This window comes from Ahaetulla prasina, chromosome 14 (assembly GCF_028640845.1).
Source record: "Ahaetulla prasina isolate Xishuangbanna chromosome 14, ASM2864084v1, whole genome shotgun sequence".
NCBI lineage: Eukaryota > Metazoa > Chordata > Lepidosauria > Squamata > Colubridae > Ahaetulla > Ahaetulla prasina.
In genome coordinates this window covers 16,426,070-16,446,710 of record NC_080552.1, presented here as the reverse complement: position 1 = coordinate 16,446,710, position 20,641 = coordinate 16,426,070, and the positions used below count along the sequence as shown (strand labels likewise).

Genomic DNA, 20,641 nt, shown 5'->3' with positions numbered 1-20,641 from the left:
GTTTCTCTGTGTCGAGAATTTATTTTGCGTCTCTCCAAGGGGGCCTTTTTTTTTTTTTTGAAGTTGCAGTATTTTTTGAGGTGTTGTTCTCCATTTGTCAAAATTCCCTCACGGCGGGACGGATGTGTATGTGGGAAGCCACAGAAAACAACAACGGTGCAACAAAAATTCCCTGGAGAAACTTTCAAGAAGAGACTGGATTGCCATCCGTCACAAATGGTGTAGGGTCTCCTGCTTGGGAAGGGGGTTGGACTAGATAACCTACAAGGTCCCTTGCAACCCTTTGTGATTCTGAAAAACACCTTTGCACACATTGTGGGCTGCCTAGTCACTTAAGTCACCGCAAGAACCTCACATCCCTTTTCGAAGAAATTTTGAAATTCTCTTTCTCGGTTTGGAAATGGGCATAGCGTTGTGCGTTTCTGTCTTTGTATGTGTGTGTGTGTAATTTTTGCACAGGTTTACTAAAAGTTTAAATTGAGAGGGGGGAAAAAAACCCGCTTTTCAAGTGAATATTTTAAAAGCACAATTTCACAGCATGCTTCATCCTTGGCAAGCAGTGCACCGATACACATTCGCACTTTCCTCCCTCCCTTTTCTCTTCTACCAGTCCTCTAGATTTAATTTAATCGGGATGAGTCACCCGTCAATCTCTGCGGAAATTAATCATTAAGAGTTATTACGGGTAGGTTTACAAAGCTTCGAGCTGATAGACTTATGTATTCAGCTATCCCAGGATCTAATAAGAGCAATCCTCTTTAATTGGAAGAGCCATCCGAGGTAACGCAAGGTTTCAGACGCTGGGGCTGCTGCTGCGTGTGGTTTTTTAAAATGCTGTCTGATCCTCAACGTGTGTTTCTGAAACGCTGGAATATAAGCGAAGCTTGGACTCAGAGCCTCAAAGTAGCATGAAGTACTTTTATGTCGTGTCCCACTCCTCCGCTGACGGCCGGGTCAGGGAAATCCGAATCAGGCGTGCCTCTGCAGCTCTGCCAAAGTCCTAGCAAAGTTCTCAAGGCAGGCAGGAGACCAGAAAGTGATTTCAGCAAGATAAGGTAGACTTTCCCTGACTCAGAGAATGCCAGAAAGCAGATCCTTTATATAGGCCATGGGGTGTGGCTCCATGACTCAGCACTTATCCAGGCCTACCCCTCCCTTCCTTCTGTTGACGCCGCCTATCAATTCTCCTGAAGCGAGGGTCACTCCAGTCTGCAGCTGTTGGTAATTGACCTTCCTCAGGCTCACATGCTGTGGGGGAGGGGAAGGGGTCTAGTTCCTCCGTTTGCCTGGGCATGGAGCCAGGGCTGGAGGCGCTTCTTCTTCCTCAGCCTGTCTGGGCATGGAGCCAGGGCTGGGGCCGGGAGGCATGCTAGGACATTCCTCAGCGTTCGAAAGCAGATAAGAAGGCCTCGGCTGCGGGGAAAGCGGAGGAGGCACAACATTTTAGATCATCATCTTTTAATGACCCCATATAATCCCTTGCAAGGTGGAGTCTGGGGAGCTGAATGGAGATGGCTGTTTACTGGCCGGATGCCCTTCCTCTCGCCAATGCGGAGTGGTTTTTTTTCCAGCTGATATATTCACGTTGTGCCCAAAGAGAGAGAGAAAGTACTTTTAAATGTCTGTATTTTATTCGGAGCAAACCAGAGGTGAAATGTTCCCAGTTCGGACCGGATCATCTGATCCGGTAGCAATGGTGGCGGGTGGTTTGGAGAACCGGTAGCCAAAATCCCGCCCATGCCCAGCTGAGCCGCGCGATCATCAGAGGGGTTTTTTTTTAACTTTTAAAAGCATTTTTCCTTCGGCCGAAAAAATGCTTTTAAAAGTAAAAAAAAAAAACCTGATGCAGCTCAGCTGGGATCATCAGAACCTTTTAAAAGCATTTTTTCTACAACCTCTTCGGCCGATAAACAAATTTGATATTTAATATTGCATGTATTAACAGCAGCAAGGATTGTATTAGCACAGCACTGGAAATATAAAGATAAAGAGGAAGAGCTAATTTAAGAAGATAGTGGACTATGCAGAAATGGATGGACTTACATTGAAGATCAAACCGGAAGAAGATACAGAATGCTATCAAATATGGAACTTATTTTATCAGTGGCTGGAAAAAAAGAGGTAAAAGATTAGGAATATAATTTGCATCCTTAAGCAAACAAAACTACCCAGACATCACATCAGTTTATTAAGCACTAATTGAATGTAATAGTAGAAAATCAATAAAACTTTATAAAAAGAAAAAAAAAATCTGGCCCAAAGAGACCCATAAGGATGAGTGAGTGGTAAGTGAGAATTTCCATCCAACAATCCTGAGTCACAATGATTCGTTGTTCCACTCAGCCGTTGAATTCGTCCTGTCCCTCTTTCCAAGATTTTCTCCTTTGCAGTCCCCTTCCAAAATCATCTGCTTACGATCGTGGCCACACACACATACACACCCCGGAAGGTCCTTTTTGGGGACGTTTGCCATGCCCCGGTTCCTTCTGAGGGATTGGCAGCCTCTTCTGTATCCGTCGTCCAGTCTGCAGCTCTTCCTTCTGTCTCCCAAGGTCCTTCCCACATGCCCTTACAGAAGATAAAAGGGACCCTCCTTCTATCCGGGTTGGGGGGGGACTGCTGGGGGTTCGGGAGAACCTCTAGTTAAGATTCTGTGCAGTTCGGAGAACCTCCAAATCTCACTCCCGGCTGGCTCTGCCCACCCTTCCCCACTCAGGAGTCTCCACACGGCCCGTTTTGGATGCCAGTAAGTGCAGGGCGTGCATGGAGGCTCGGGGACGGCGAAAAACGGACCTACCGGAAGTTTGGGAAGGCTGGAAATAGGCCTCCGGAGCCTAGGGAGGCCGTTTTCGTCCTCCCGGAGGTTCAAGAAAAGCCTCAGGAGCCCGGGGAGGGCAAAAAGGCCCCCCACCCCCGCTATGGTACATGAGGCCGGCTCGCCCACCCAGCAACCGGGCAGAGAACCCCTTCCTAAAACTTTTGAAGCCCACCCTTGCTTCTATCCCTTCTTCAGGAAGATGGGTTTTGTTTTTCTGCAAAGCCCATCATTCTACCCAAGTTCATGTTTTGAAAGCAGCCCTTTTCCCACGTGGCGCACTCTTCCCTCCCACCCCTTCACCCGGTGCCTTTTATGTTCAGCTGTTCAGTTTTTGCCGGCGTAAACCATGACTATTCCAATCGTGGAATAAGTGAAGCCTTCGCTCAACAGTTGGAAAGGAAATGAATCATCCTTCTAGTTCCCATCATGTAGAAAGCTGGCTAGCCAGTCTCCGAAGGGGGTTGATGGCTTCCCCCCCACCCCCGTTTTTTTTTTCTCCAGCAAAAAAAAATAAATGAAAATCTTTCCTTCCGTGTTCTGTAGAGGTAGTCCTCGGCTTACAACTATTTGTTTAGGGACCATTTGAAGTTACGATAGGTTTTCATGCTTGTGGCTTGTCGGATCACGGGATCCAAATTCAGAGGCTTGGCAACTGGCATGTATTTGTGATGGTTGCACTGTCCTTTGGGTCACGTGATCCCCAGAAGTGGGTTTCAGCAGGTTCTGACCAGTTCTGGAGAACCTGTAGCGGAAATTTTGAGTAGTTCGGAGAACCGGTAGTAAAAATTCTGACTGGCCCCGCCCCCCATCTATTCTCTGCCTCCAAAGTCCCAGCTGATTTTTTTATTTTATTTTATTTATTTTATTTTGTCACAACAATATATGTAGGTATCATACAAAAAGATTATATAGTAAATAAACACATATATGGGTAAATTTATGGAGGTATAAGCATATATATAGGAAGAAGAAAAGAAAAACAATAGGACAGGAACGGTAGGCACGTTTGTGCGCTTATGCACACCCCTTATGGTCCCCTTAGGAATGGGGTGAGGTCAATAGTAGAAAGTTTTTGGTTAAAGCTTTTAGGATTATGGGAAGAGACCACAGAGTCAGGTAAAGTATTCCAAGCACTGATGATTCTGTTACAGAAGTCATATTTTCTGCAATCTAGATTAAAGCGGTTGACATTAAGTGGTTGCTCTAGTATTATTGCAATTAAAGCTGAAGTAGACTTTAACAGGAAGGACATTACAATAGATGATTCTATGAGTTAAACTTAGGTCTTGTCGAAGGCGACGGAGTTCCAAGTTTTATAAGCCTAGGATTTCAAGTCTGGTGGGATAACGTATTTTGTTGTTTTCAGAGGAGTGGAGAACTCTTCTTGTAAAATATTTCTGGACACGTTCAATTGTATTTTATTTATTTATTTATTTATTTATTTATTTGTATTCTAGAATTGGCCTAGCAAATGTTTTATATAGTGTGTGCAAACAGTACAATATATAATTTAAAATGCAATTAAAAAACTTATTTTAAATTGGCCTGAAAATTAAAATATACAGTGAGCTAAAACCCCATTTAAAATTAATTAATAAGAATTTTAAAAATTTGATAAAATTCAATTTAAGACAGCCCCACGCGAATAAAAAGATGTGTCTTCAGTTCGCGACGGAATGTCCGAAGGTCAGGTATTTGGCGTAAACCCGGGGGAAGTTCGTTCCAGAGTGTGGGAGTCCCCACAGAGAAGGACCTTCCCCTGGGGGCCGCCAGCCGACATTGCTTGGCGGACGGCACCCTGAGAAGTCCCTCTCTGTGAGAGCGTACGGGTCGGTGGGAGGCATGTGGTAACAGCAGTAAGTACCCAGGCCCTAAGCCATGGAGCGCTTTAAAGGTCGTAACCAGCACCTTAAAGTGCACTCGAAAGGCCACAGGCAGCCAGTACAGTCTGCGCAGGAGCGGTGTTATATGGGACTCTGGCGGAGCTCCCTCTATCACCAGCTGCATTCTGGACTAACTGAAGCCTCCGAGTGCACTTCAAGGAGCCCCATGTAAAGAGCATTACAATAATCCAAGCGAGAGGTAGCGGCGCGCGCGAGTGACCGTGCACAAGGCATCCCGATCAAGGAAGGGGCGCAACTGCCGAACCAGGCGAACCTGGTGGAAGGCCCCCCTGGAGACGGCCGTCAAATGATCTTCAAACGACAGCCGTTCGTCCAGGAGGACACCTAAGTTGCGCACCCTATCCTTTGGGGCCAGTAACTCGCCTCCAACAGTCAGCCGCGGCTGCAGCTGACTGAATCGGGGTGCCGGCATCCACAGCCACTCCGTCTTGGAGGGATTAAGCTTGAGCCTGTTTCTCCCCATCCAGACCTGTACGGCTTCCACACACCGGGACAGCACTTCAACAGCTTGATGTCAGAGATGTGGTGAGGGTTCCAAACTGGTGAGCTGTATTCTAGAATTGGCCTAGCAACAGGAATAAGGTTGTTAAGTGAATCTGGCTTCGCCGTGGACATTGCTTGTCAGAAGGTCGCAAAAGGGGATCACGTGACCACCACCCCCCCGGGACTTTGCAACCGTCATAAATGTGAGTCAGTTCTGAAGCATGCAAATGTAAATCACGTGACCCTGGGGCTGCTGCGACGGTCATAAGTGTGAAAAATGGTCATAAATCACCTTTTTCAGTGCCGTTGTAACTTTGAACGATCACTAAATGAACTGTCGTAAATCAAGGATGCAGTGGCTCAGTGGCTAAGACGCTGAGCTTGCCGAACAAAAGGTCGGCAGTTCAGGGGTTCGAATCCCTAGTGCTGCCGCATAACGGGGTGAGCTCCCGTGACTTGTCCCAGGTTCTGCCAATCTAGCAGTTCGAAAGCAGGTAAAAAATGCAAGTAGAAAAAAATAGGGACCACCTTTGGTGGGAAGGGAACAGCGTTCTGTGTGCCTTTGGCATTGAGTCATGCTGGCCACGTGACCACGGAGATGTTTTCGGACAGCGCTGGCTCTTCGGCTTTGAAACGGAGATGGGCACCGCCCCCTAGAGTCAGGAACAACTAGTGCGTATGTGCGAGGGGAACCTGTATCTTTACTTTAAATCAAGGACTATCTGTACACATTTTAAGATTCCTGTAAAGATGTCAATTCCCTGGATAAGTGGAATGATCAGTAAATGAGTGTTTTTTCTAAGCCAGGTGAGCCGGCTGGACCGTGGCTGTTAGCAGAATGCATAGAATAGGGAGGCAGCCCACCCCCCCTTCCTGAACAGCCATCTTGGAGGGGTTTCACACACCAATCTGACAGATGGTCTTGCAATTCACATTCCTGTCAACGAGCCAACTTTGCATATTAATCACTCCAACTTTCCAACAGGGATGAAAACGTGGGAGGCCGCCTTCCCACATCTGAGCAGAGGAGGCCAATTTTCATCTCTACAAGAGAAGAGCTTCACATTCCATCTGCAATATTTTTTTTTCTTCTTAAAAAGTTTTGGATCAAACCAATAAAGACTTACATATCGCTTTCCTGCCCTCTCTAAGCGGTTTACAGAGTCAGCCTGTTGCACCCCCAACAATCTGGGTCCTCATTTTACCCACCTCGGAAGGATGGAAGGCTATGAATCAAGTTTGAGGCTGGTGAGATTCGAACTGACAAATTACAGGCAGCCGGCAGTCAGCAGAAGTAGCCTGCAGTACTGCACTCTAACCACTGTGCCACCAGGAAGGAGAATGAGAAAAGGAATAAGAGGAAGGAAGGAAGGGAGGGAGGGAGGGAGGGAGGGCAATAGCACTTAGACTTATATACCACTTCACAGTGCTTTACAGCCCTCTCTAAGCGGTTTACAGAGTCAGCCTCTTGTCCCCCAACAATCTGGGTCCTCATTTTATCCACCTCAGAAGGATGGAAGGCTGAGTCAACCTTGAGCCGGTGAGAATCGAACTCCTGGCAATGGAATGCAGAGTTAGCCTGCAATACTGCATTCTAACCACTGGGAAGGAAGGAAGGAAGGAAGGAAGGAAGGAAGGAAGGAAGGAAGGAAGATAGCAACAGCACTTAGGCTAATATACAGCTTCACAGTGCTTTACAGCCCTCTAAGATGTTTACAGAGTCAGCCTCTTGCCTCCACAACAATCTGGCTCCTCATTTTACCGACCGCGGAAGGATGGAAGGCAGAGTCAACCTTGAGCCGCTCAGAATCGAACTCCTGGAGTAAGCAGTGAGTTAGCCTGCAGTACTGCATTCTAATCACTGCGCCACCACGGCTCTTCCAAGGAGAGGGGGCTCCTACTTGAGCAAGGGGTTGGACTAAAAGACCTCCAAGGCCCCTTTCCAACTCTGTTCTTCGGTTACTGTGGCTTTTTGTAGGCCTGCTGCTCTCCCCGTGCAATTTTTGCCCCAATGGAATTTGGGCTACCCGGAGAACCACGACCTCAAGAGCTCCTCGTGTTTTAATTTGGGCAACTCATAACTCGCTCTCGTATGTGAATCATAAAACAACTGAGCGGATCCCGAAAGATACAACCCTTGTTAAGAAAAGGGCAGCTGAAACCGCTGGTTTATACACAGGGAATGAACTCCGGAGAGCTAAAACCCAAATAGATTATTTTCTCTCGTTCTACTGCATTGATGAAATAATAACAATAATAATAAAAAAAGATTTAGAAAATCAATGGGACAGAAACTCCTTTTGCAGATTCTGACAATTACTGCGCTCTGGGTGATCAGCTAGCAAGTGGATGCACACGGGAAACCGGTTGAGATATTGTTTGGGGCGACGTGGGGCTGCGATTTGAAAGGACTCGGAAAAGAATGACAAGAAGCAGAAAGAAACCAGATAATGCTTTCCTTTCTCACCGCAGGAGCTGTGAAAATGCAGAGTTAATGAAGCTGAGCCTTGTTGGAGAAGCCGAAGGAAGGCAAGGGAAGAAGGACAGAAATATTAAAGCCAAGTCCGCTTGGAATCCCAGAGCATTGCATATGTGTGATGTTCCCCTCGCACATATGTGCTAGTCATTCCCGACTCTAGGGGGCGGTGCTCATCTCCATTTCAAAACCGAAGAGCCAGCGCTGTCCGAAGACGTCTCCGTGGTTATGTGGCCGGCATGACTCAACGCCAAAGGCGTGCAGAACGCTGTGACCTTCCCACCAAAGGTGGTCCTGATTTTTCTACTTGCATTTTTTACGTGCTTTCGAACTGCTAGGTTGGCAGAGCTGGGACAAGTAACGGGAGCTCATCCCGTTATGTGGCACTAGGGATTCGAACCCCTGAACTGCCGACCTTTCGATTGACAAGAGAGTCATATACCATGGTCTGAATTTTGGGGAGAAAGCAATCACTTTGAAGAGAGGAGGTCAGGCTTGCAACCCGCTTTTGACTGCGGTGACTCATGGCCGAGGCCGCTTTAAGACCGTTCTATAAAGCCGCGTTGGTTGCTTAGTATCTTGAATTTGTGGGGTCTGTGGTGGTCCCCTGGGCATGGTGGTTTTCTTGCAGATGTTTCATGACCCCAGTGGTGGGTTTCAAAAAATTTTACTACCGGTTCTGTGGGTGTGGCTTGGTAAGTGTGGCAGGGGAAGGATACTGCAAAATCTCCATTCCCTCCCACTCTGGGGCCAGCCAGAGGGGGCATTTGTCCGTTCTCCAAACTGCTCAAAATTTCTGCTACCAGTTCTCCAGAACCTGCTGGATTTCACCCCTGTCCTGAAGCCTCCCAAATGGCTCCAGTCAGCTTCACTTCAGAGTTGACGTTTAGCTTTTCAAGTTATCCCCAACCTAACCAGAACTGGCTTCTACAGAGGGGGAGTGCTTAGCAGAAGTCACTTTGCTTGGGCTCCTTCAAAACGAGAGGACCGGCCCTCAGAGGAGGCATCTAGCTTCAAGATGACTTCAGCTGCATCTAGAACTTCCTGCATTTTCTCCACCAGATGTCCACCTTCTGCTGTTTAACTCCAAAACCCTCATACTTGCTTCTTTGAGATCACGTTTTTAGTCCATGGACGCCTTCTCACCTAGCAGTTCAAACCCAACTTTGTCTCTCTTCAGTTCTCAAGTAGATGGCAGTATCTCACTGGTCTTGCTTGATCTTACAAAGCTAAGGAGAATTGCTCTTGGTTAGACAGGGACCGCCGGGAAGTTTGAGAATGATAGGCTTGACCTGGTAATCCAAAACGTATCTCAGAAGAAGGCATTAGCAAACCTTCTTATAACACTGCAAGAAAATTAATCCTGGTGACAAAAGATGAGTTTAACCTGGGAGTTACCGAAAATAAGACCCAACCGGAAAAGTAGTCCTAGCATGATTTTTCAGGATGCTCGTAATATAAGCCCTACCCCCAAAATAAGCCCCAGGTAAGATTGTCAGCCAGATGGGTTCATTTAGTACCGCATTTCCCCCAAAATAAGGCTTAAACAGAAATAAGCCCTAATATACCTTTTGGAGCAAAACTTAATATAAGACTCAATCTTATTTTGGGGGAAACACACTATTTTATATTATTATATTATTTTAATCTCACCTTGATTTTTTTTTTATAAATAACATATGGTGGTGAACATTACCGATGTAATGGAATGTGGGAAAGGCCTTGGGAGATTGGATGAAGAGAAGCTGCCAAGGAAGGCAGCATAGCCTGCAGCTAGACAGTGAGTGGGGCAAAAAGTTCAAAAGAGACCCTCCCTAGTTTCTCAGGCTGTAAAGGAGACGGGTGGGGGGAAGAACTGCACTTCAGACTTGCTGCTGTGGTCCGCCAGCAGCCCGTGGACCTGGCAACAGAGTCAGACAGTGAGGAGGCTGGTGAGGACAATGGGCCAGTCCTGGAGTCAGGGGAAGGCCCGGATGAAGGCAGAGATGGGGCCAGGGCTATCCGGGAGCGATGCACAGACTCTGGAGCTTCCAGATGTGGACAGCAGAGAAGCAGAGGAACAGGAGGAGCCTGTTCCTAGTGCACGCATGAGAAGAGCTGCCAGAAGGCAAGAGCAGTTGAAGCAAAAAGGACAACTCAGGAGTAAGGCCAGAAGATGATTGGCCACTCCCATAAGGCTTAAAAGAGCAGCAATGAGTCGTTGGATTCTTTGTCGTTGGATTCATTGATTCCATTGCTTCTTGTCAGCGTCTGTTGAACTTTGTGGGGGTTTTGCCAAGAAAAGCCTCTGGCAGGTTGCCAAAGACATCAAAGGTTGGTGATAAGGCTGACGGATTGCTTATAAAGAATTTTATTTTGGACGAAGCTGAGAACGAATTAATTCTCAGCTGTTTTAATAAAATAAGTTTGTTGAGGACTGAATTGTGTTTAGTAATCACTACTTGGGCCTTGGTCACAACACTTGCAAAACTGTGGTTGGCTTCGCTGGGCTAACCAGATAGGAATCTGATAGGATAGGTGGAGAGCCAATTTGGTTCAGTGCTTAAGGCACTATACACTGCCTTATACACTGTAAGCTGCCCTGAGTCTTCGGAGAAGGGCGGGATATAAATGTAAACAAAAAAAAAAAACTAGACTAGAAAACAGGACATTGTGAATTCTAGTCCCATCTTAGCCATAAAAGTCAGCTGGGTGACTTTGGACCAATCACCAACAGACTGGGAGTTCTCGTCCTGCCTTAGCCATGAAAATCAGCTGAGTACTAGTCCTATCTCAGCCCAATTCACCTCATAGGGTTGTTGTTATATGGAAAATTGGAGGAGGAAAGCGTGATGGATAAGTTTGCCATCTTGAGTTATTTGTAAAAAAAAAAAAAGATAGATATATATGTGTGTGTGTGTGTATTGACAATGAAGGGACACCACTTAGCTTGGTGGCTAAGACGCTGAACTTGTCGATTGGAAGGTTGGCAGTTCAACGGTTTGAATCCCTAGTGTCGTGTAACGGGGTGAGCTCCCGTTACTTGTCCCAGCTTCTGCCAACCTAGCAGTTCGAAAGCAGATAAAAAATGCAAGTAGAAAAATAGGGTCCACCTTTGGTGGGAAGGTAACAGCGTTCCGTGCGCCTTTGGCGTTGAGTCATGCCGGCCACATGACCACGGAGACGTCTTTGGACAGCGCTGGCTCTTCAACTTTGAAATGGAGATGAAGCACCGCCCCCTAGAGTCGGGAACCTTTACCTTTATCTTATTGACAACGAGATGAGCTAATTCTATTTTACTATAAAGTTGCATTGGGCGAACCTTGCAGGTCTAAAGTATAATACTCCCCCCTCCAACACTGCCCTTTACAGTCTCCTTTACAGCCTGAAAAACTACAGCTTGAAAAACTCTGAGACCTTTGCCCGGTCCATTCTCCAGCTGAGGTCTGTGCTGACTCTTATCTGACCATTCCCTTGGCAGTGTCTTTTCATCCACTCTCTCAAGGTCTTCCCCACACACCATAACACCTGGCCCTGAGATGGACTATCGCATATCAGTAGATTTTGTTTTTTTAACCTTCCTAGGTCTCCTGTTACAAAATTCAGTACTTTGCAGAGTGTGGCCAGACAAGTTGATCGACAAACATCGCTTTCCCCTGCACAGATTCCAGCTCTGAGCATCCACTGCCTGCTTTGATGTGCCATAATTGAACACCGAGCAAAATCCGCTTCCAAATTTCTCTTGCTTGTTGCCTTGACCTTCCTACAGATTGCTCTTTAGCAACTGCTTCATCTGCCAATCGACAGATTGATGCTTCCGCTTCAGGAGATGCTTCCTCCAGATACAATCCCTGGAGTTTAATTTTTTTAAAAAAAAAGGAGGGGGGGGGGGGAAAAAGGAAAGATGCAATATACCGAGAGAAAAAGAATCCAAGTTGTTAAAAAGGGAACGGATCTCGTTTGCTAAGCATAATAGCTAGGCTAACCGAAATTCCTCCCTCACTAAGTGAAAAAGGAAGGGCAGAAATGAGGAAAATGAAAGCAATAAATGACATATCGAAGGACATTTATCTAGTTTCCAGAAAGGGATGCAACTCATCTTGGAAGAACAGAGCTTGAAGTCAATCCATGGTCAACAAGAGAAATCTCCCATTCTTATGACGCCAACTTAATCCTAGTTTTGGCTTTTGACGATGCGCGAGAGCAACTCAGCAGGAGAAGACGTGACTAACTTCTTCCTTGAACAACAACACAACCACATTTGCAATGAAGGCTGGGGGGGAAAAAAAAGGGAGATGAAACAATGACGAGGCCATGATGGGGACCAAAAGCAACTCCGACGAAGCTGGGGAATACGCCCAGGTATGTTTTAAGCATCTGCGGGGAATCAAAGATGCTCCAAGCATCAAAGGATACGGGGCAAACCTCCGAAAATACTTGAATAAGCGTTGGGTTGGTTAAAAGAAGCTGTCAATTAGGGGATGGGAAGGTGGCACGAGAAATGGAACGCTACCATTTTAGCTCTGGTTGGGGTTGGAAATGGCAGACAGGAGGATCGAAGGCGCTTAAGGGAAACGTCAATCATTTGATCCTGCCCATCAAGCCTACAACAGGAGAGGCATAGTCTTTTTGAGACAGCTGGAATTTTCTCGGCTGCTTAACAGACGGACGTCTGGCTTGTCAATCTCAGAGGCTAGCCAAGTATACATTCCCACTCTGATACAGCTAAGGGGATCTGGTGATCAATCTACAGGGATCTGGGGAGTAGATCGGCAGCTGAAGCCAGCTAGCAGGGTAGCCGGTCCTCTGGCCTGGGGTTCGCACCAGAGGTGGGTTTCAGTAGGTTCTGACGAGTTCTGGAGAACCGGTAGTGGAAATTTTGAGTAGTTCGGAGAACCGGTAAATACCACCTCTGACCGGCCCCACCCCCATCTCCCGAGTCCCAGCTGCCTCCCGAGTCCCAGCTGATCAGGAGGAAATGGGGATTTTGCAGTATCCTTCCCCTGGAGTGGGGAGGAAATGGGGATTTTGCAGTATCCTTCCCCTGGAGTGGGGCGGGAATGGAGATTTTACAGTATCCTTCCCCTGCCACGCCCACCAAGCCATGCCATGCCCACCAAGCCATGCCACGCCCACCAAGCCACACCCACAGAACCGAGAGTAAAAAAAATTGAAACCCACCACTGGTTCGCACCCCAAGGAGTGTGAATTTTCCAGCAACCGTTTCCCCCCCTCCCCTCAAAAAAATAAAAATAAAAAAATAGGGGGGAAAAAAAATCAGAAAATCCTCTTGTGATTTTCTTTTAAAGCAAAGATAGGAAAGACCAGAGCAAAACAGACCCCAAGAGGTTTTTTTCCTTTTCTGTAGGTGTGATTTGAATGGAGAGTCTTCTCCCCCCCCCCCCATGGGGGATTGTGAGGAGGCACCCCAGAAATATTGTTGACAGGCGCCGTTGCTTCTGAGCGCATGGGAAAGGATGCAAAAGCAGTGGAGAAATGAGCATGCTCACATTTGGCCACCGAGCACAGTTTGTCTTATCCCTCCACAATATCTCTCCTTCCTCCTCCTCTTCCTCCTCCTCTTTGGGATCTCTCTCTCTCTAGATGTCTGCTACGTTCGGAGGTGCCGGAATTGTGAGTATGGACTTGGCAATGCAAAATGTAGACGCTTCAATTTATTCATTTATTTGGTCAATCCTGGGAAATGTCTCTTTAGTTTCACTTTCTCACTGGCTATAAATGTTCAAAATTCCCTTCCTTTTGTCTCCTGCCTTTGGGGCGCTCTCTCTCTCTCTCTCTCTCTCTCTCCCTCTCTTTTTCTCTCTCTCTGTTTATGCTCAAAGGTCCCTGGAGCCTGTAAAGCAGATTTGGGTATTCCATATCGGAGAATCTCGTTAAAGCCTTTTGTTTTAGCAGCCTGGAATTGAAAAACCAATGGCTTTCTAGGCATTTGCCTAGAAAATGGCTCGGCATCCTGCTATCTAAGTCCCTGGGCTCACGCACATCGCCTTAAACCAGGTTTCACAGGTTTTGGTTTAATGGTTGTGCGAACCCACCGATTGTGGTTTAATTAGCGAGGTGTAGGGAACTCAGCCGTTTTTAGATATCTGGTTGAACGTGCCATCGAGGAAAGTGTGTGTCCGTTAAATCCAAAAGTCCGTTAAATCTCAAATTATAGGTAGTCCTCGACGTACCGCCACGGCCGAGCCCGAAATTTCTGCTGCTAAGTGGTTGTTAAGTGAGTTGTGTCCCATTTTATGACCTTTTGCCATGGTTGTTAAGTGAATCATGTGGTCGTTAAGTGAATCTGGCTACCCCCATGGACTTTGCTTGTCAGAATCCGGTTGCGAAGGGTGATCACATGACCCTGGGATACTGCAACCAACATAAATACATGCCAGTTGCTAAGCGCCCACATTTTGATCAACAACTGTGAGGATTTTTTTCAGGGCAGGTGTAACTTCAAACAGTTGATAAACAAATCATTGTAAGGCAAGGACTACATTTAGGTTTCTATTTTACTTATTAAATTTATATACCACCTTACCAATTCCTATTGCTGTTTGCATAAGATCCTTTATGTAAAAGGGGAGAGAAGAAGGCGCATCGCTCAATGCACAATTGCAGAATTGTGATTGACAATAAATAACATTGTTGGGTGCCACCACACGCAGCGGGAAAAATAGCTAAATTTCTACCACAAGCTTGAAAAAAAAATACGCACTCATAATTTCTCCTGTCTGGTTTACTGAACAAGCCATCATAACCCCCTAGAGTTTCTTAAACTTGGTATCGTAAAGATGCATGGACTTCAACTCCCAGATTTCTCCAGTCAGTATTTGGGGACTTCAGCTCCCAGAATTCCCCAGTCAGTATTTGGGGACTTCAACTCCCAGAATTCTCCAGTCAGTATTTGGGGACTTCAACCCCCAGAATTCTCCAGTCAGTATTTGGGGACTTCAACTCCCAGAATTCCCCAATCAGTATTTGGGGACTTCAACTCCCAGAATTCTCCAGTCAGTATTTGGGGACTTCAACTCCCAGAATTCCTCAGTCAGTATTTGGGGACTTCAACTCCCAGAATTCTCCAGTCAGTATTTGGGGACTTCAACTCCCAGAATTCCCCAGTCAGTATTTGGGGACTTCAACTCCCAGAATTCTCCAGTCAGTATTTGGGAACTTCAACTCCCAGAATTCTCCAGTCAGTATTTGGGAACTTCAACTCCCAGAATTCTCCAGTCAGTATTTGGGGACTTCAACTCCCAGAATTCCCCAGCCAGCACGTTGAATCTTAAAGATGCCAAGGTTGAGAAGCACTGCATTAGAGCAGGGGTCTCCAACCTTAGTCCCTTTAAGACTTGTGGACTTCAACTCCCAGAGCATAAGCCACGGTTTAGGGGGGAAAAATGTCTGGGTTTATACAAGCCACCAAACCAAAAATCCCGGTTTAGGAGCTGTGCAAACGCTGTTAGCAACTGACAACATTCGGATTCCGTCTTCTCGAGCAGATCCAACCAGCTGGTGAAAGGATTGAATCGAATCCATCTGAAAGGCACCAGATTGGAGAAGGTGGCTCTTAATTTGTCAAGGAAACCCATGCCAGTTCCAATTCTTGCTAATAATTAAACCACCCTTGCTGTGCTTTTTGGAAAATGTGTTACGATATATTTTCGAAGAATCTCGTCAGCACCCTGGACAGGTCCCTTTGTTGCGCAACAGATTAGAATAGAATAGAATTTTTTATTGGCCAAGTGTGATTGGACACACCAGGAATTTGTCTTGATGCATACGCTCTCAGTGTACATAAAAGAATAGAATAGAATAGAATAGAATAGAATAGAATAGAATAGAATAGAATTTTTTATTGGCCAAGTGTGATTGGACGCACAAGGAATTTGTGTTGATGCATACGCTCTCAGTGTACATAAAAAGAATAGAATAGAATAGAATAGAATAGAATAGAATAGAATTTTTTATTGGCCAAGTGTGATTGGACGCACAAGGAATTTGTGTTGATGCATACGCTCTCAGTGTACATAAAAAGAATAGAATAGAATAGAATAGAATAGAATAGAATAGAATAGAATAGAATAGAATAGAATATAGAATTCTTTATTGGTCAAGTGTGATTGGACACACAAGGAATTTGTCTCTGGTGCATATGCTCTCAGTGTACATAAAAGAAAAGATACCTTCATCAAGGTACAACATTTACAACACAATTGATGGTCAGTATATCAATATAAATCATAAGGATTGCCAGCAACAAAGTTACAGTCATACAGTCATAAGTGGAAAGAGATTGCTGATGGGTTGAAATCCATCTGGTTCTGACAGGTTCTGAGAACCGGTAGCGGAAATTTTGAACAGTTCGGAGAACCGGCAAATATCACCTCTGGCTGGCCCCAGAGTGGGGAGAGAATGGAGATTTTGCAGTATCCTTCCTCTGCCATGCCCACCAAGCCACACCCACCAAGCAACACCACGCCCACCAAGCCACGCCCACCAAACCACTCCCACAGAACCGGTAGTTAAAAAATTTGGATTTCACCACTGAGGAAAAGTGATTATTTTTTAATAAACGATTTACGCCCATAATTGAGCCCAACATTTCTGTGGCTAAGCAGGACCGTTGTTAAGGGAGTTTTGCCTCATCTTACGACCTTTCTCGCCACAGTCACTGCGGTTGTTAAATTAGTAACCTGGTTGTTAAGTGAATCATGTGGTCGTTAAGTGAATCTGGCTACCCCCATGGACTTTGCTTGTCAGAATCCGGTTGCGAAGGGTGATCACATGACCCTGGGATACTGCAACCAACATAAATACATGCCAGTTGCTAAGCGCCCACATTTTGATCAACAACTGTGAGGATTTTTTTCAGGGCAGGTGTAACTTCAAACAGTTGATAAACAAATCATTGTAAGGCAAGGACTACATTTAGGTTTCTATTTTACTTATTAAATTTATATACCACCTTACCAATTCCTATTGCTGTTTGCATAAGATCCTTTATGTAAAAGGGGAGAGAAGAAGGCGCATCGCTCAATGCACAATTGCAGAATTGTGATTGACAATAAATAACATTGTTGGGTGCCACCACACGCAGCGGGAAAAATAGCTAAATTTCTACCACAAGCTTGAAAAAAAAATACGCACTCATAATTTCTCCTGTCTGGTTTACTGAACAAGCCATCATAACCCCCTAGAGTTTCTTAAACTTGGTATCGTAAAGATGCATGGACTTCAACTCCCAGAATTCTCTAGTCAGTATTTGGGGACTTCAACTCCCAGAATTCCCCAGTCAGTATTTGGGGACTTCAGCTCCCAGAATTCCTCAGTCAGTATTTGGGAACTTCAACTCCCAGAATTCCCCAGTCAGTATTTGGGGACTTCAACTCCCAGATTTCTCCAGTCAGTATTTGGGGACTTCAATTCCCAGAATTCTCCAGTCAGTATTTGGGGACTTCAATTCCCAGAATTCTCAGTCAGTATTTGGGGACTTCAACCCCAGAATTCTCAGTCAGTATTTGGGGACTTCAATTCCCAGAATTCTCAGTCAGTATTTGGGGACTTCAGCTCCCAGAATTCTCTAGTCAGTATTTGGGAACTTCAACTCCCAGATTTCTCCAGTCAGTATTTGGGGACTTCAATTCCCAGAATTCTCCAGTCAGTATTTGGGGACTTCAATTCCCAGAATTCTCTAGTCAGTATTTGGGGACTTCAATTCCCAGAATTCTCAGTCAGTATTTGGGGACTTCAGCTCCCAGAATTCTCTAGTCAGTATTTGGGAACTTCAACTCCCAGAATTCTCTAGTCAGTATTTGGGGACTTCAACTCCCAGAATTCCCCAGTCAGTATTTGGGGACTTCAGCTCCCAGAATTCCTCAGTCAGTATTTGGGGACTTCAATTCCCAGAATTCTCAGTCAGTATTTGGGGACTTCAATTCCCAGAATTCCTCAGTCAGTATTTGGGGACTTCAACCCCAGAATTCTCAGTCAGTATTTGGGGACTTCAGCTCCCAGAATTCTCTAGTCAGTATTTGGGGACTTCAACTCCCAGATTTCTCCAGTCAGTATTTGGGGACTTCAACCCCAGAATTCTCAGTCAGTATTTGGGGACTTCAGCTCCCAGATTTCTCCAGTCAGTATTTGGGGACTTCAATTCCCAGAATTCTCAGTCAGTATTTGGGGACTTCAATTCCCAGAATTCTCTAGTCAGTATTTGGGGACTTCAATTCCCAGAATTCTCAGTCAGTATTTGGGGACTTCAGCTCCCAGAATTCTCTAGTCAGTATTTGGGGACTTCAACCCCAGAATTCTCTAGTCAGTATTTGGGGACTTCAACTCCCAGAATTCCCCAGTCAGTATTTGGGGACTTCAGCTCCCAGAATTCTCCAGTCAGTATTTGGGGACTTCAATTCCCAGAATTCTCAGTCAGTATTTGGGGACTTCAATTCCCAGAATTCCCCAGTCAGTATTTGGGGACTTCAACTCCCAGAATTCTCCAGTCAGTATTTGGGGACTTCAACCCCAGAATTCTCAGTCAGTATTTGGGGACTTCAGCTCCCAGAATTCTCTAGTCAGTATTTGGGGACTTCAACTCCCAGATTTCTCCAGTCAGTATTTGGGGACTTCAACCCCAGAATTCTCAGTCAGTATTTGGGGACTTCAGCTCCCAGAATTCCCCAGTCAGTATTTGGGGACTTCAACCCCAGAATTCTCCAGTCAGTATTTGGGGACTTCAGCTCCCAGAATTCCCCAGTCAGTATTTGGGGACTTCAGCTCCCAGAATTCTCAGTCAGTATTTGGGAACTTCAACTCCCAGAATTCCCCAGTCAGTATTTGGGGACTTCAGCTCCCAGAATTCTCAGTCAGTATTTGGGGACTTCAACTCCCAGAATTCCCCAGTCAGTATTTGGGGACTTCAGCTCCCAGAATTCCCCAGTCAGTATTTGGGGACTTCAACTCCCAGAATTCCCCAGTCAGTATTTGGGGACTTCAACCCCAGAATTCTCAGTCAGTATTTGGGGACTTCAACTCCCAGAATTCTCCAGTCAGTATTTGGGGACTTCAACCCCAGAATTCTCAGTCAGTATTTGGGGACTTCAACCCCAGAATTCTCTAGTCAGTATTTGGGGACTTCAACTCCCAGAATTCTCAGTCAGTATTTGGGGACTTCAGCTCCCAGAATTCCCCAGTCAGTATTTGGGGACTTCAACTCCCAGAATTCTCCAGTCAGTATTTGGGGACTTCAACCCCCAGAATTCTCCAGTCAGTATTTGGGGACTTCAACTCCCAGAATTCCCCAGTCAGTATTTGGGGACTTCAACCCCCAGAATTCTCCAGTCAGTATTTGGGGACTTCAATTCCCAGAATTCTCCAGTCAGTATTTGGGGACTTCAACTCCCAGAATTCTCCAGTCAGTATTTGGGGACTTCAACCCCCAGAATTTTCCAGTCAGTATTTGGGGACTTCAACTCCCAGAATTCCCCAGTCAGTATTTGGGGACTTCAACTCCCAGAATTCCCCAGTCAGTATTTGGGGACTTCAACTCCCAGAATTCTCCAGTCAGTATTTGGGGACTTCAATTCCCAGAATTCTCCAGTCAGTATTTGGGGACTTCAACCCCCAGAATTCTCCAGTCAGTATTTGGGGACTTCAACTCCCAGAATTCTCCAGTCAGTATTTGGGGACTTCAACTCCCAGAATTCTCCAGTCAGTATTTGGGGACTTCAACCCCCAGAATTCTCCAGTCAGTATTTGGGGACTTCAACCCCCAGAATTCTCTAGTCAGTATTTGGGGACTTCAACTCCCAGAATTCCCCAGTCAGTATTTGGGGACTTCAACTCCCAGATTTCTCCAGTCAGTATTTGGGGACTTCAACCCCAGAATTCTCAGTCAGTATTTGGGAACTTCAACTCCCAGATTTCTCCAGTCAGTATTTGGGGACTTCAACCCCAGAATTCTCAGTCAGTATTTGGGGACTTCAACTCCCAGAATTCCCCAGTCAGTATTTGGGGACTTCAACCCCAGAATTCTCAGTCAGTATTTGGGGACTTCAGCTCCCAGAATTCCCCAGTCAGTATTTGGGGACTTCAGCTCCCAGAATTCCCCAGTCAGTATTTGGGGACTTCAGCTCCCAGAATTCTCCAGTCAGTATTTGGGGACTTCAACCCCAGAATTTTCCAGTCAGTATTTGGGGACTTCAGCTCCCAGAATTCCCCAGTCAGTATTTGGGGACTTCAACCCCAGAATTCTCAGTCAGTATTTGGGGACTTCAACTCCCAGATTTCTCCAGTCAGTATTTGGGGACTTCAATTCCCAGAATTCTCTAGTCAGTATTTGGGGACTTCAACTCCCAGATTTCTCCAGTCAGTATTTGGGGACTTCAATTCCCAGAATTCTCTAGCCCTTCTGTTTAACATCTACATGAAGCCGCTGGGTGAGATCATCAGTGGTTTCGTGTGAAGTACCAGCTGTATGCGGATGACACCCAGCTGTACTTTTCACACCGGACCACCCCAACGGCTATCAAGTGCTGTCCCGGTGTCTGGAGGCCGTCACGGGTCTGGATGGGGAGAAACAGGCTCAAGCTCAATCCCTCCAAGACAGAGTGGCTGTGGATGCGGCATCCCGGTACAGTCAGCTAAATCCGGCTGACCATCGGTGGCGAGTCACTGGCCCCGATGGAGAGGGTGCGCAACTTAGGCGTCCTCCTGGATGAACGGCTGTCTCTAGAAGATCATTTGACGGCCGTCTCCAGGAGAGCGTTCTACCAGGTCCGCCTGGTGCGCCAGTTGCGCCCCTTTCTGGACCGGGAGGCCCTATGCACGGTCACTCACGCCCTCGTGACGTCTCGCCTGGATTACTGCAACGCTCTCTACATGGGGCTCCCCTTGAAGGGCATCCGGAGGCTACAGTTAGTCCAGAATGCGGCTGCGCGGGTGATAGATAGAGCCCTCGTGGCTCCCGCAACACCA

The 20,641-nt window shown here is 46.2% G+C and overlaps 1 protein-coding gene across 1 annotated transcript in view; it reads left to right on the top strand.

The window, feature by feature from the left end:
• Positions 1 to 11,630: 11,630 nt before the first annotated feature.
• The window catches only part of SYT17 (synaptotagmin 17), a 41,056-nt gene continuing 32,045 nt past the window's right edge, over positions 11,631 to 20,641 (top strand). Inside the window, exons 1-2 of the mRNA XM_058157036.1 lie at positions 11,631 to 12,022; positions 13,029 to 13,294. Of these exons, the coding sequence (XP_058013019.1) occupies positions 13,265 to 13,294 (30 nt within the window). The 5' untranslated portion in view covers positions 11,631 to 12,022; positions 13,029 to 13,264. The remainder of the gene's footprint in view (positions 12,023 to 13,028; positions 13,295 to 20,641) is intronic.